Source organism: Triturus cristatus, chromosome 4_1 (genome assembly GCF_964204655.1).
Source record: "Triturus cristatus chromosome 4_1, aTriCri1.1, whole genome shotgun sequence".
Taxonomy (NCBI): Eukaryota; Metazoa; Chordata; class Amphibia; order Caudata; family Salamandridae; genus Triturus; species Triturus cristatus.
Genome location: NC_140585.1, coordinates 1,345,705,826 through 1,345,723,144, shown reverse-complemented (window position 1 = coordinate 1,345,723,144; position 17,319 = coordinate 1,345,705,826). Strand labels below are relative to the sequence as shown.

General features: G+C 45.4%; 1 protein-coding gene across 2 annotated transcripts in view; it reads left to right on the top strand.

Annotated features, from left to right (window-relative positions):
- ATF6 (activating transcription factor 6) overlaps positions 1-17,319 on the top strand; it is a 740,128-nt gene that overhangs the window by 214,465 nt on the left and 508,344 nt on the right. For both annotated transcript variants that reach the window (XM_085654834.1, XM_085654835.1), the window contains one exon: positions 312-526. In XM_085654834.1, coding sequence (XP_085510960.1) covers positions 312-526 — 215 coding nt within the window. The remainder of the gene's footprint in view (positions 1-311; positions 527-17,319) is intronic.

Here is a 17,319-nt window from a genome sequence, read left to right as displayed (position 1 = left end):
TAGAGGGCCTTGCCGTAGTCCAGTCTGATGAGTGCGTGGGTGATGGTTTTCTTGGAGTCGTGGGGGGGGGGGGATCCGCTTGAACGTCTTGCAAAGTACTTAGCCAAGTCAATTCTAATTACAGTACCAAACTGCACAAAAGCAAAGAGTTTGCAAATGTTTACAAATTCAAAGTCTTTACTTTGGTAAGATATGTAATGTACATACAGTAACGTAGTGCTAAAACCATTAGCAAAGCCAATAGATCCCAAAGACCAGACCTATTGCCTTTCCCTATGCTTGTTTTTAAATGCATCCTTTCTTTTAAACAGCCCAGCCCATTCTCCTTGCCCCTTCTGCTGTGGTACAACTTCACGCCCCTGGAGTCTTGACTGCGCCAGCTGTCCTTGCCACTGCTACGGGCCGCGCAGAGGTACCCAGCCACGGTTTGAATGTGCTAGCACCTACAGGCAATGCTGCAACAACTGACAAAGCGCCAACAGTTTCGCCCATCATACAAAATGCAGTGCGGAGTACCTGCACTGATGTAAGTTTACCCCATGTTTGACTTTGTTCCCAGGTTTTTAAATCCCTGCACACTCTTATAAATGATCACTTTGAGCCAGTATTTCTCTTTAATGGAAAACTCTATGTAGCCCTTCAAAGTGTTAGGCAGCTATGATTTTGGCATTTATAAATGTGAGTTTGCTTTTCTACTTTGCATAGGAGAGCAGACTTACTGTGCTACAGTGTATTGGTGACTGTTATATTTGTTATGTGACAATCTTTTTTTGCTAGACAGATTGTCAGATTGCAAAAAAGTACTAGTTTTCTGTTGTGAGCCTCCAAAATTCTCCAAAATATTAACACCAATCAAAGGTAAGTTCTAGCGGCACCAGTACTCCAGGTGAGAGAACATGCAGTCGAGCACGTATTGGCAAAGAGGGCGTTGCCTTTGCTACTATGGATTCAGACATGTTGACTCTGCATTTTGTTTTTCCCAATTTGCACACATGCATGGCGACCATCTTATAATGGTGTTACTTAAAAACAAAAGTAATTCTATTACATGATGACTGTATTATGTGTACACACATGGACTTTCGTCATTTTGCCCATTTTGGAATAGATTTGTTTTGCCAATGCTTGCAAAGCAATTTAACAATGATAGGCAAAGTCAAGAGTTTAACCCCTTCGCTGCCAGGCCTTTTCCCCCTCCTGTGCCAGGCCTTTTTTTGGCTATTTGGGGTAGTGCGCGCTTAGGCCCCGGTAACTTTTTGACCGCATTAGGTAGCCACGCCAAATTTGCGTCCTTTTCTTCCAACATCATGGGGATTCTAAAGGTACTCAGGGTTTGTGGATTCCCCTGGAGGGGTCACAGAAAAGAGCCAAAATACAGCAAAATTTTGTTTTTTTTGGGAAAAATTGGAAAAACGGGCTGCAAACGAAAGCATCTGGGTTTTTCCCTGCAAATGTTATCAAAAAAGGGTTTGTGGGGTTGAAATCACCATTTTCCCAGCTTTTCGGGGATACTTGACTTTTGTCAGAAACCCAACATTTTTTACACAGTTTTGGCATTTTTCTGGGACATAGCCTATTTTTGCAATTTTTTGTGCTTTTGACCTCCTTCCAGTTAGTGGCTGAAATGGGTACAAAAGCAATAGTGGATCCTGGAAAGCTATACATTTTCGAAAAGAAGACAACATTCTGAATTCAGCAAGGGGTCATTTGTGTAGATCCATCAAGGTTTTTTTATAGAAACAAACAGTTAAATGTAGGATAAATTGAAATTTAGTTGAAAAAAACAGCCTTTTGTGTCAACGTTTTCACCTGTAACTTCTTCTAATTATGACAGCTCTTTGAAAGCAATATACCGTTGCATCCGCTGGACATTACTGGTTGTGGGGATATATAGGACTTGTAGGTTCACCAAGAACCCGACTAACCCAGAGCCAAAAACTGAGTAGTAACTTGCAATGGTTTTTTATTATGTACCGGGTATATAGTAATTATTCTGTAAAAAAAGTGTACATGGAAAAATCGGTATGAAAGACACCTATGTATTTCTGAAATGGGAACAAAATATAGAGTTTAGAAACAGTAGATATTTGCACATTTCTGAAATTGGGAATACTCATACTAGCATGAGAATTATCAGTCATTTTTTAGAATGACTTCTTTTTTACACAATATCTTTCATTTGGAAAGCAGAAATGCATGGAAAGTCAATAGATAATAACAGTTCCTTTACAAATCTGAATTACCCCAAGTCTCCCGATAAAAATGGTACCTCACTTGTGTGGGTAGGCATAGTGCCCACGACAGGAAACGGCGCAAAACGCAACGTGGTCACCCCACATTTTCACAATGCAAAATTACCCTTTTTTTGCAAAGTGCCTAGCTCTAGTTTTTGAACCCTAGCTCTGCTGGCACCTTGGGAAACCTAGCAAACCTATACATTTTTGAAAACTAGACAACCAGGGGAATCCAGGATGGGGTGACTTGACTGCCTCCCACCAGGGTCTGTTACCCAGAATCCCTTGCAAACCTAAAAAATTGTCAAAAAAAACACATTTTCCACACATTTCTGTCGTGGAAAGTTCTGGAATCTGCGTGGAACCACAAATTTCCACCCACCCCGCGTTCCCCAAAGTCTTACGAGAAAAACGGTACCTCACTTGTGTGGATCGGCCTAGTGCCCGCGACAGGAAACGGCGCAAAACGCAACCTGGTCACACCTCAATTTCGCAGTGAAAAATGACCCTTTTTTGGAAAAATGACTAGCTGTAGTTTTTGAACCCTAGCTCTGCGGGCACCTTGGGAAACCTAGCAAACCTATACATTTTTGAAAACTAGACACCCAGGGGAATCCAGGATGGGGTGACTTGACTGCCTCCCACCAGGGTCTGTTACCCAGAATCCCTTGCAAACCTAAAAAATTGTCCAAAAAAACACATTTCCACACATTTCTGTCGTGGAAAGTTCCGGAATCTGCGTGGATCCACAAATTTCCACCCACCCCGCGTTCCCCAAAGTCTTTCGAGAAAAACGGTACCTCACTTGTGTGGGTCGGCCTAGTGCCCGCGACAGGAAACGGCGCAAAACATAGTGAGGTGACATCAACATTGCCCATCTCAAATGTCGCATCACTACGTTTGGGGCCCTTGCCTGTCGCGGGTACTTGGGCCTCCCACACAAGTGAGGCACCATTTTTACCGGGAGACCCAGGGGAACGCTGGGAGGTGTGAAATTTGAGTTAGCCCGGTGATGCCACAACTTTCCCCACACAAAAAAGTGTGAAAAAAGTGATTTTTTTCAGCTAAAATTGAGGTTTGCAGGGGATTCTGGGTAAGGAAACGTTGGGGGATCCGCGCAAGCCATACCTCCCTGGAAGCCCCCGGGTGTCTAGTTTTCAGAAATGTATGGGTTTGGTAGGTTTCCCTAGATGGCCGCCGTGCCCCGGGCCAAAAAGCCAAGAGACCCCCCCCCCCTTGCAAAACCAGGTGGTTTTGAGATAGGCAATGTTGATGTCGCCTCACTACGTTTTGGGCCCTTGCCTGTCGCGGGTACTTGGGCCTCCCACACAAGTGAGGCACCATTTTTACCGGGAGACCCAGGGGAACACTGGGAGGTGTGAAATTTGAGTGAGCCCGGTGATGCCACAACTTTCCCACACAAAAAAGTGTGAAAAAACGTGTTTTTTCCAGCTAAAATTGAGGTTTGCAGGGGATTCTGGGTAAGGAAACGTTGGGGGATCCGCGCAAGCCATACCTCCCTGGAAGCCCCCGGGTGTCTAGTTTTCAGAAATGTATGGGTTTGGTAGGTTTCCCTAGATGGCCGCCGTGCCCCGGGCCAAAAACCCAAGAGACCCCCCTTTCAAAACCAGGTGGTTTTGAGATAGGCAATGTTGATGTCGCATCACTACGTTTTGGGCCCTTGCCTGTCGCGGGTACTTGGGCCTCCCACACAAGTGAGGCACCATTTTTACCGGGAGACCCAGGGGAACGCTGGGAGGTGGGAAATTTGAGTGAGCCCGGTGATGCCACAACTTTCCCACACAAAAAAGTGTGAAAAAAGTGATTTTTTCAGCTAAAATTGAGGTTTGCAGGGGATTCTGGGTAAGGAAACGTTGGGGGATCCGCGCAAGCCATACCTCCCTGGAAGCCCCCGGGTGTCTAGTTTTCAGAAATGTATGGGTTTGGTAGGTTTCCCTAGATGGCCGCCGTGCCCCGGGCCAAAAAGCCAAGAGACCCCCCCCCCCTTGCAAAACCAGGTGGTTTTGAGATAGGCAATGTTGATGTCGCCTCACTACGTTTTGGGCCCTTGCCTGTCGCGGGTACTTGGGCCTCCCACACAAGTGAGGCACCATTTTTACCGGGAGACCCAGGGGAACACTGGGAGGTGTGAAATTTGAGTGAGCCCGGTGATGCCACAACTTTCCCACACAAAAAAGTGTGAAAAAACGTGTTTTTTCCAGCTAAAATTGAGGTTTGCAGGGGATTCTGGGTAAGGAAACGTTGGGGGATCCGCGCAAGCCATACCTCCCTGGAAGCCCCCGGGTGTCTAGTTTTCAGAAATGTATGGGTTTGGTAGGTTTCCCTAGATGGCCGCCGTGCCCCGGGCCAAAAACCCAAGAGACCCCCCTTTCAAAACCAGGTGGTTTTGAGATAGGCAATGTTGATGTCGCATCACTACGTTTTGGGCCCTTGCCTGTCGCGGGTACTTGGGCCTCCCACACAAGTGAGGCACCATTTTTACCGGGAGACCCAGGGGAACGCTGGGAGGTGGGAAATTTGAGTGAGCCCGGTGATGCCACAACTTTCCCACACAAAAAAGTGTGAAAAAAGTGATTTTTTCAGCTAAAATTGAGGTTTGCAGGGGATTCTGGGTAAGGAAACGTTGGGGGATCCGCACAAGCCATACCTCCCTGGAAGCCCCCGGGTGTCTAGTTTTCAGAAATGTATGGGTTTGGTAGGTTTGCCTAGATGGCCGCCGAGCACAGGCCAAAAAGACAGTTGACCCCCTTGCAAAACCAGAACGTTTTGACATTGTTTCTACAACGTGAGAATTTCGGCACAATATTGCATGGACAATGTGACAGATATTTTGAGGTTTGCAGGACATTGAGGATAAAAAACTTTTTTGTAATGCACAACAGAGAGACATCACCATGAACTCCCATGGGTTTACGACAATATCTACAGTTGGTGGGTTATTTTTACATGGAACATACACCTTGGCAGAGAAACTAAAAAGACCAAGAATCCTGCACAGCCACCTATTCCTCAAACGCACACACATACTGGTTGGATTTGGCACGAGGGCGAGTGATGGTTCAGTATATTAAATTTTATTAACAAGAGATTTCACAAAAATGAAATGCACTGTCAATAATTCAATGGAGAAAAAACTGAACCAATGACTCGCAGCTCGTGAGCTGTAAAGCCACGGCAAGGCACCAACCGCTTTACAGGCCATTCACACATCTTTCATACGTGATACACACAAGACCATTCGCACCATCAGGCACAAAAACAACACATTACAAAAATCACAAAAGGGACAAGGTACACCCTGCTTCAGAAAGGCAAATATTACTGCACAGCCATCTAATCCTCAAGCACGCACACATACTGGTTGGATTTGGCACGAGGGTGAGTGATGGTTCAGAATATACAATTGTATTAGCAAGTGATTTCACAAAAATGAAATGCACTGTTAATAATTGAAAGGGCGAGAAACTGAACCATTGACTCACAGCTCGTGAGCTGTAAAGCCACGACAAGGCACCAACCTCTTTACAGGCCATTCATACACCTTTCATACGCGTGAGACATACAAAACCATTCACACCGCCAGCCGCGGGCCCATCACATAACAAAACTCACACCAGCACACAGCGCCATTCAAGGGCCCATCACTTTCACACGCCCACATTCCTGACGCAGCAACTACACAAGCAGATGGATTGCGTGGAGTGGCACTCAGCTAGCAGTGTGTGTAGTGACCAGCAGCAAGTCACTACTCGCACACAGCCAGCCGAGCGCCAGTCCACGCACACCGCTAGCCGAGCACCAGTCCACGCACACCGCTAGCTAAACACCAGTCCAGGCACACCGCTAGCCAAGCGCCAGTCCAGGCACACCACCAGCCAAGCGCCAGTCCAGGCACACCACCAGCCAAGCACCAGTCCACGCACACCGCCAGCCAAGCACCAGTCCACGCACACCGCCAGCCAAGCACCAGTTCAACCAACACCGCCAGCCAAGCACCAGTTCAACCAACACCGCCAGCCAAGCACCAGTCCACGCACACCGCCAGCCAAGCACCAGTCCACGCACACCGCCAGCCAAGCACCAGTCCACGCACACCGCCAGCCAAGCACCAGTCCACGCACACCGCCAGCCAAGCACCAGTCCATGCACACCGCCAGCCAAGCACCACTCCACGTACACTGCCAACACATTTAGGATTTTTTTAGACAAAAATAGAAACACAAACAAATCACAAATAGATACAAATCTACAAACACAAAATCAGAAACTAAACACATTGCACTAACGGCAACCTTGAAACAGAATCAAATTTTTCAAAGACTACAAACCAATCAGTTAACTTTACCACTCATGAATGCTCCCAAAAATTCTTTTGAGTATAGTACGCTCTAAAACAAGCAGGGACACACAGCCCAGGTTTAGATGGACAGTCGGGGCAATACATACGAATCTCCTTCCGCGTACCTCTTCGCCAACAGACTCTGCATCTCCTAGTGGGAAAATCTTTTGCCGGTGTGGGAGGGATGAAATCAGGAAAGTGGCGATCTTTCAATCGAACCACATCCTCCACCACTCCAAATCTAGGAACACTTGCCTGTTCCACAGCAACAAGGCTAGCTATCACAGAGTGCTGAAACTGAAGAAATGTCAACTTTGACGCAGGAGAACACTCCTTGAACACAATAAAAGCATTGAACATTGCTAATTCGAAGAAATGGATGGCCAACTTCTTATACCAAACATAAGCCTTCCGAATAGCAGAGTAAGGTTCCAACCTCTGATCTACTCTGTCAACACCACCCATGTGCTTATTGTAGTCTAGAATGCACACAGGTTTGCGCACTTTAGCAACCTGACCCCAAACAGTCACAGGTGAAGTTCTCTCATCATGGATGGTAGTCAGCATGTACACATCCCTCCTGTCCACAAATTTTACAGCTAGTAGTTCATCACTACGCAAGGAACTGCACTGCCCCCTCTGAAGTTTTTTGCAAACAAGCTCTTTCGGATAAGCTTTACGGTTAGAGCGGATTGTGCCACATGCAAAAGTGTCCACTTTATACAATTCCTTAAATAATTGCACAGCAGTATAGAAGTTATCAAGGTACAAATGGTGGCCTCTGTTAAACAGTCTCCTAGCAAGATCCCACACAATTTTCTCTGCAACTCCAAAAGTGGACGGACAACCTGGGGGGTCAATAGCAGAATCTCTACCAGTGTACACACGAAAATTAAAAACATATCCTGTCCTACTCTCAGACAACATATACAGCTTAATTCCATAGCGTGCCCTCTTGCTAGGGATGTACTGCCTAAAAACCAAACGGCCCTTGAACAAGACCAAAGACTCATCAATAGATATTTCTTTCCCTGGAGTATAGATCTCAGAAAATCGATCCACTAAGTGATCAAGAACGGGCCGAATCTTAAAAAGACGGTCACAGTCAGGGTGATCTCGTGGCAACGCCATAGAATTATCAACAAAATGCAGCATACGTAGCAAAAGTAAATACCGATTACGAGTCATAACTGCAGGAAATATGGCAGTTGCCAACAAGGGGCTAGTAGACCAATATGAAGCCAAGGTTGGCTTCCTTACCACACCCATCAATAAAGTCAAACCCAGAAACTTCTTCATCTCTTCCAGATATGTGGGAGTCCACCGGGTAGCTCTAGACTGGGGCCTAAGTTTGTCGCTGTTGTTCCTCAAAAACTGTTCAGCATACAAATTCGTCTGCTCAACAATCTCACCCAAAAATACATCATCCATAAACAACTGAAAAAACTGTATAGGCAAAAAAATTTCACAATTCACTGTACACCCTGCATCACCGCTAAAGGCAGGCAACACCGGCTGCACCATGTTTGGATCAACCCAAAGTCCAGCACTTCCAGTAGGAAGCCTAGCAGCCTCAGACTGCAATCCAGATGCCTCTTGCACCATCGGCACAGCAGTTTCCTCCTCTAAGACAGGCACTTCATCCGCACTGAGAGTTGCTTCATCCACACCAAGAGTACCTTCATCTGCACTGAGAGTACCTTCATCATCCGATGATTCCATGTTGAGAGAAAACTCACTGCCAGAATCTTCACCTCCCTCCTCTCCCTCAGACGCACTGTCAGTCTCATAATCATGCTCAGAGGAAGATTCAAGAAGCATACCGACCACCTGTTGAGCAGTCATTCTACGGCTAGCTATATTGCTTACTAATAAAGGTAACTTGTCAAACAAGTCAACAACAACAAACTCTTTGTAAAATAAGTAATAAACAAAAAGCACCTTTATCAAAAACTCAAATATACTCCAAAACAATACCACTCACTTGCCAGAGGCAGCTAAACTACTCACCACCACCAACTTTGTACAGACACAGTATGGATCAACAATATCCCACTAAAAAAGAAAGAGAAAAGCAATTACACATAAGACTATGCAAAACACATCACAAAGAATTTCATGCTCAAACTACTAACTAAATATGCCGCCATTATGACATCACTTACAAAAAAATTCATTCAGACATTATATTATTACTCATTTGGTGTAAATACAACAACAAAAAATTTCTTACCAACACAATGCAACTACACAAAACTGCAGAACAGCCACCGTCGAAAAGCTTTAGACTAGAATAAAAAGAAGAAAAAAAACTTTATTGTAACATATGCATATAATGCTCTAGACCATCACGTACTGCGCAAAATGTATTGCTTGACCCTCCCACTTTCAAAAAGGAAAGATCGATGGCCCAATCCTTTACAAGCAACGCGGCGAGAATCTGGAACTGAGCCTCAGCTCCGGACCACCCCCTCCCTCTTCCCAGTCCTTCAAAACTAACCTCAAAGTTCTCCTCCTGCAAAGACACTTCCAAACTTAATTCACACCCTCTCTATTGTGTGAAGGAAGTCTTTACATTATAGGAAATTCTGTTCTCCATGCCCGTAGAAGTGCCTACCCAGTGTGTTCCTGTGTTTTGCGTGTCTGCCATTTATTGTACTTTTATACCTCTACTTGTACTCTTTTGTAAGTTGGCACCACTACAGTACACCTGCTTGTGCTAAGACATCAAGCCTTCTAAGGTCTAGTGGGGCCTTCTACGGTGTAGCATGGGAATGTGCTCACTCAGTACAGTGGTGTGGTGGACTGGTCATGAATGCTGAACCCGGTTCCCCATTTCCAAATTCAACAGCTCCGGCAATAGTGCCACATCCCCACTGAACGCCATACTTGCCCACTGAGAGAAATTCGCACTGCCTTCAGCTATAACCTAATTGTGCCCGCTATAAACACTTGGATGTGGCTCAATTCAAATTATGTACTTGATAAGAGTAATACGCTGCCTAAAAAAAAAAAAAAACACTCCTAGGGAATGCAAAGCATGTGAAATGTAAGCAGAAACAACATGGTTACCTAACTTTCTCTGAATTCTCCCCCACTTCTCCCAGTCAGCGCAGGAACAAAGCAGAGTGTTCAAAAACACATTTCCACCCCCCCCCCCCAACATTGTGCCCCCACCCTACCTACCCCACAGATGCACTAATACCCCCTCCCCAGCCCTAAAACTGACCTTTACTCTCCGACGCGCAGGAAGCAAATGGCTTCCTGCGCCTCGGAGAGCAAAGGGGAAGCCTCCGGTGACGTCAGCACGGCTCGCGCGCTGACGTCATTGATGACGCGAGCGGGGGGGGGCGGGGGGAGGCAGGGGAAGGTCTTCCCCTGCCTCCCCAGCAAAAAAAAAAAAAAAAGATCGAGGAATCACGGGGGGAGCGCCAGCGCTCCCCCCCAAGGGTGGGTCCTATGACGAGATGGTCTCGTCATGGGCACAGCGCGACTGTGCTCCATGACGAGACCATCTCGTCATGGGCACAGAAGGGGTTAAGTCTGAGAGCTGGAGTTGGAGATGAACACATCAGAATAGTGACAAGGTTGTCACACAGGACTTCTTAAATCCATATGTAACTTTTTTTCCAAAAAATGCTTCTTGGGTGCTCTTCTCACATGTTTTACCAAGGTAGATCCTGGCCTTCTTAGCTGTTTCTGGTCACCAGTAACTGTTGTAAACATATGATCGAAAAAGGCCTCTAACTCCACCAAGGAACTCTTTCAGGTGGTCACCAAGCTCACCTCCGCCCCCAAGAACAATGTGACAACTCATAGCCAACAGTTCTGCGACACCCTAGCCTTTACCTTTAAAGATAAGGTTAATCAAATCTTCAATAAATTTGATAACTCTGATCATACGGCCTTCAATGAGCCGTTGGAGCAAGATTACCCCCCTTTCTCTGAATTCTCCCCCACTTCTCCCAGTCAAGTGTCCTCTCTCCTGATGGGAGCTAAATCAGGGTCCCTCCACGATCCCTGTCCCCCCCCAAGATGCTCAAGCTAACACCAGACGTGATCGCCACCAATCTGTCATTTTTAATACAATGTTTTCAACAGGTGTGTTTCCATCCCTCCCCTAATAAAAACAAGCAATTGCAATGCAATAGGTCTCGCATTTGCAAGAGTTTGAGCTATTGGCATGGTAAATGACAATGTCTTTTATTTTCGTGTTTTGAAAACCTGCAAGCAGTGTGTAAACATGCACTTAAGCACATAAATAAAAAGTTATTGTCATTTATATTGCCAATAGCTTAAATTCTCGCAAATACGAGACCTATTGTATTGCAAATGGTTGTTTTAATGGCTATAAGTAGGAAATTCTGATGGTTTCTACATTTCCAAATGTGGTGCACAGAGATTAACTCTTCCTATTTTGACGAGATACCACCACCACGGACCACTGATGATACTTCGGTAGCTGACTGATGGAGTGTACAATTCAACCTAAACTCTGTCCGTGATGCCCAACAACACTTGCAACAAAAACTTCAGGTGAGATGGCAGAATGGGGTGGTGGGGGGAGTTAGAGGTGCTGAGGTTACTAGATAGTCAAAGTAAATATCGAGGAGTGACGGCCCTTGGGGGTAGCGATGTTGAACAAGTGTGGTAGATGTAGTGCGTTTATTGTGGAAGTACTAGGCATAAAGGGCAACATACATGGAGGGCGGGTGTTATGTACCGGGGCAGTACCGTCTTTGTGCTATGACGGCTGTGTGAGCCTGGTGCATGGATTTCAATGACAGCAGAGTAAAAGGGGTCCTAAAGCGAGCCGCACATGCGCTGCAATCTAGGCTTGACCTAAAAACAGTGAAGGGTAGAAGTGGGTAGAGAGAGGGAGGGAGAGTGCTTGAGATGGGGGAGGGTGCTTCGATGGGGGCAGAGGGGCAGTTGCTCATTTAACCTATGCCTTAAAATGTTTCTTATGACACTGATGACATTGGATGCATAGTGCTCTTGTATTGGTCTTTAAAAAGCATCTCACCTCCTTTTAGGCACAAAGTCTAATGTAACACACATGAGGCTGTGAATCCTGTAACGTAGTGCACAATATGTAAATCCGTCCAGCTGCTGTATAACGAAGCCAAAGAATACATCGCGTTTCCTTGTCATTGCCCTCAGCACACAGAAAAGGCATGCTACAGTGTTTAGACAATAAACAAACAAGCAGTCCTGGTTTATCAGGGCACGTAAAAACGTTTCTGCCTGGCTGCTAATGGCAGGTCTGGGTATAGATGGTATTTATTGAAATGTATCTGCGGCTCTGCAAGAAACAAAGTGGAAACTTCGTCGAGAAAAAAAGCCACAGGAAGGGAATGGATGGGAGAGGGAGGGAGAACAATGGGCATAGAGGAAGCGTCGGCACAAGGGAAGGGGGAACAAACTCTGAGCATATGAAAAAGTTATAGCGCGACCCTCATAAAGTGGGAGCCGCGCAAAGTTGTAAAAACAAGACAGAAGGGAGCGGCAAAGTCTTTGCAATACCCGCACCGCCTAAATGAAAGTAAACTATTTTTTTTAAAACTCATTTTAGCACAACGTTTATAAATTGGGTGCCGCGTTGAAGACAGGAGGGAGTGGAAAAGAGTTTGCAATACCCACTTGCCCGAAGAAAAGTAAACAAATATAAAAAAATTAAAACATTATAGCACATACCGCTGCGCCGTAAAGGAAAGTAAACAAACCTACAAAAAAACAAGGCTGTGTTACACAGAAGAGCGGACGGTCTGTGTAAAACACAAAGCCAGTCTGGACTGCACACACCCACGCAGGTGATCTATAAGCTGAGCCAGGCCACACTTTACAAGTTAAAGAAGTAAGCGATCTAAGAGGACGTGGTGCAAAGTACAGAGCTGCCGACTTTTGTACTTGGGAACCGGTTTCGAGTCTCAGCTCTGCCATGCCTACAAAACAAGATATTGATCAGCACCAATAAAATGAAATAAACTGGGAATCAAAACAAAAAATAAAATTACAAAGGCGATCGTTAGAACCCCTTAGGCCGGGGGTGGAAGGGGATTTAAATAGCCTGTTTTTGGTGGTGGGAGGGAGGGCACCTTACGGGGAGATGGAGCTTTGGAGCTGAATGCTCAGAGCTCGTGAAATGGCCGCCTCACTGAATAGTTCAAAGTTATTTAAACACCCTGCAAAAGAAAATAGGCATGTTATGTATAAATACAAAAGCGGGCGCCACACTGTAAATAAGCATGTCATGTGTATAAGTACAAAAGTGGGCGCATGGCGCCCCAAAACGTATGTGCGTGCCTGCGAGTGAAGCAGATGCCATGGTAAACAAGACAAGCCCGGCTGAGCGTGGCGCGCGTGCGCTTGGGGGCGGGGGAGCGCATTCCAGGCGGGGGAGCGGACCCTTTGAAGTGCTCCCAAAAAGCGGATTGCATGGCGGCACGATGCGCGTGATTGTGCGCGTGCTAGCCATGCAATCCGCTTTTTGGGAGCACTTTTAAAAGCCCCTATAATCACGCTTTGCGATCGCTTACGCGATAGCAAGGCGAGACCTAAAAAGCCTAATCTTAGCTCAACAGACCCCATTAACTACTGCCCTATATCACGCCTTCCCCTTCCTGCTAAAATTGGCAAGAACATCATGAATTCAGACTCTGGAACTCCTTTCCCTTGGATATTAGATCATGTACTGACCTGCTGAGCTTCAGAAAATCCCTTAAGACATGGCTGTTTACCCAAGCATATAAATAAACTCCAACTGGGCCCGGTTAGTCCTAGATACAGCGCCATGAAGCCGACCGGTGTACGTGCGCTTTAAAAGAATTTTATAACATTACAAGCATGCAATACCATCCACATCAGGATGTGCCAGGGGAGGACTCCTTCTATTGGTTTCACTTTACTTAGGCTGTAAAACAACCTGCATAGAGCATCACACCCCACATATCTTAGCAATAGAGTTGTTCTTCAAGAACCACTACCCCCTATTAGTAGTAAATTTCTATAATTCCTTTACCAGATCCTCAGCAATTGAACATCTAGACGGTCTGGAGGGTTTCTTGGCTACTTACAGTATAAAAAAAGTAAAGCTACCCATTTTTAATTTTTAATTCTGGGTGATTTTAACACACATTTGTGTAACCTAAATTGTAACCCAACTAAGGCTTATGGGGATTGTATTCCTTTAAATATACATTTTGAGCACACAGAGTCAGGCAGACTCATAGAAGGGCTTCTCTCGGCAAATAATTTGTACTATTTAGAACAAACAGGAGTGAATACCCCTATTCCTACCTTTGCTGGCAGGGGATGCTCTAGTACTATTGATTTCATAATGATCTCTGGGTCCCTAGCTCCTGCAGTCTGTAGCATGGACCCCTCGTGGAGTAACTTCAGCGACCATAACCCCCTTATACTTGATCTACTATATTCATTTGCTTTTTATAAAGTATAAACTAGGGGTATCCCTGACTCTGACATTAGCATTAAGGACCAGTCACGCAGATTGAAGTGCACCAAGGTTGTACCTGAAAGGTTTATAGACAATCTGTATGCGGAGCATGCAGCTGAGGTCTCAGTATGTATGGGTGTTAATATGCAAGACAGAGTGGTACTAGACGCTTTTGGATCTCTGACTTGCCAGATACTTATCAATCTATTATTATTATTAGTATTAATTTAATTTTATAAGGCGCACAGCTAACCCAGAGGTTTCCCGGCGCCATCGGACAGACGCAGAAAGAGAGAGAAAAACATTATTGGTTAAATAACCATGTTTTAGGACTTTTGCGAAAGTTCTTATAGATGGTTTCATGTCGAAGTGGCGTGAGCAGTGAATTCCATAGTGAGGGGGCCAGATAGGAAAAAGACTGGCCACCCATACGCGACCGTCTGATCCTAGGGACTGAAAATTTGGCCGGAGTAGAGGAACGAAGACGACGTGTTGGAAGGTAGGGATGGACCAAGGCATTCAGATACTGTGGTGCTGTGGCCATTTTAATTTTATGCATATAACACAGGGCCTTGAATTTAATGTGGTTCTCCATCCTCAACCAGTGAAGGTCGAGGAGGGAGCCTGAAAAAGAGGCTTTTTAAGGCACCTGGCAAAGCAGTCTTGCCGCCAAGTTCTGTACTACCTGCAGCTTTCGAACCACCTCCTTGTTGGCTCCTAACTACAGGACGTTGCCATAGTCCAGCCTAGAAGTGATCAGGGCCTGGACCACAGTTCTTTGTGTGGGACTAGGCAACATCCAGAGTATGTTTTTGTGCCATTTTAGGATGGTGAAGCAGATTGAGGCGACCCTGACTGCTTGCTGCCTCATTGACAGCTGTTCGTCAATGATTATGCCTAGATTGCGGACCATTTGTAACGGCTGGGGAAGATCACCCATTTGAGTAGGCCTATGTCGTGGGCCCCAAAGATCTTTGTTTTTACCGAGAATTAAAACTTCTGTTTTTCCACCATTTAGTTTTAACATGTTGGCGTGAATCCAACTGGCTATATTTTGCAGTCCTGCGTGAAGAGAAGATACCTTAGATGCCTCATTAGTGGAGACAGAGAAGATTAACTGGGTATCATCAGCATACGATTAGATACATAGTCCAGCCTCTTCCGCTATTGTTGCCAGGGGTCTCACGTAGATATTAAATAATAATGGCCTGAGAATAGAACCCTGCGGTACTCTGTAAGGGGAAGCGTGGGACTTGGAGCTTACTGATGATGAGAAGACCTGAAAAGTCCAGTCAGTTAGAAAGTCAGTAAGCCATTTGAGTGCTGTCCCTGCGATGCCCACAGATTGAAGAGCTTTGAGTAGGGCGGTGTGTGACAGTGTCGAAATCGGCACTTAGATCAAGCAGTATAAGTGCCACAGTTTCACCCATATCAAGGCGTTGACGTAGAATTTCTGTAACACCCAAAAGCGTGGTTTCTGTAGAGAACTCTGCTCTAAAACTAGATTGTGATGCATTTAAAAAATGTTGGGAGTCATCAAATTGCGTCAGTTGTTGGTTTATATGTCTTTCTAAAATTTTTGAGAAGGCTGAAAGTAAGGAATTTGGGCGGAAATTAGATAACTCCGTTGGATCAGCATTAGCTTTCTTAAACCATGGCATGCTTCCATGCTGATGGAATGGTTGCTTCTAGCAGAGACGCATTCAGCAATTCCATAATAATTTTGAGTGATGATTGTTCCAATTTTTGAAGAATGGCGATGGGGAGAGAGGGTCTCTGGGCGAGCCGGATTTCAGGCTATTTAAGATGTGTGTGAAAGAGGGGGTGTCCAAAAGCTGCAAGTTTTCTAATATCTCTGTAGGCATGGTGATCTGATTTGCTAGTGGAGCAGCACAGCTTAATGTGGGGAGAGAGCTCTTTATTTGATGCCCCTCATTAGTTGTTACTACTTACAGTTCTGCGTACATTTTTTCCACTTTGGCAATAAAGAACTTGGCTACTTCCTCACATTGAGCACCGGGGGGGGGGGGGGGGTAGGTTGGCATGCTGCTCCTGAAAGATCTTTGACTACTTTAAAAAAGACCTTGGGGCTGTTATGTGCCGATGTAATGGTGGTGTTTATATATTCTGCTCAGGCAGCTTTGCAAAGGAAGTGGTAGTCCCTTTTGGCCAGTTTTTATATACGTCTGGATTCAGGTGCATAATCCTTCCTCCAACGTCTTTCCAATACTTTGCATTTGCTTTTCTATATTTTAACCTTTCCAAGAACCAGGGGGCAGGAGGTCGATGATTCCATTACTTTTGTAATGGAAATTGGAAGGCACCCATCAACTAATTACATATCCAGGAATTTTTGATGTCCAAATCTGCTAGGTTGACAGAAGTGATGGCAGGGATATTGTTCATGAGATGTTGATTAAAAGCATCAATATCTAAATTCCTCCAATTTCTAGACCCTAAGATAGATGGATTCTCCCGTTGCTGGTCTAACCTCACTTTAAAACCGACCAAAAAATGATCGGACCATAGTATAGGATGGCTGCCTGGCATGAAATGCTTGATAGATTGGAAAAACTGGGGTCTAACGAGTGGCCCGCTCTGTGGGTGGGACCTGAATTGCAAAGTAAAACATTCATAGCTGCCAAATCAGCCATTAGAGCAGTGCTCGTAGTACATGAGGGGTAGGTGAAATGAATGTTTAAATCTCCCAAGATGGTAAAGTCTACAGCATCAAGCAGAAAAGGGGCTATGAGTCCGGGAGACGTTGTCGCCCAAGATCCTGCTGGCCCCCGACAGATGGTAAATTAAAATCCCGGAGAGAGTGAATTGGGGTGTGAGAGAGAGTTTGAAAAAACTAGCCTCGCAGCCCTTAAAGAGAAGGTCCTCCTATTTGCAAGTGTAAGCATTATTGAAAATTAGTGCAATGCCGCCTCCAGCTTTGCCGCCACGATTCTTTCTCCTTATTGTGTATTTAGATGGTAGAGCGAAAGCCACATCGGAGCCAGAGCTCTCCTGAAGCCATGTTTCTGTGAGGAAGATGGCATCTGGTTGTGTATTGGATAAAATGTCATAGATGTCATCCTTATATTTGGGGAGCGACCTACAGTTTGTTAAAAAGGTGAATTCCTTTAAAGAAGCATCCTTAGTAGGGAAGGGTAGCTGTGTACTACGACTCATGGAAGCAGTGGTATTAAAAGTATGTTCCCTAATAGGTGGTCTGGTAATGGCAAAGCCACAGCAGGAGCAGATGGAATCCGGAATATATGGTA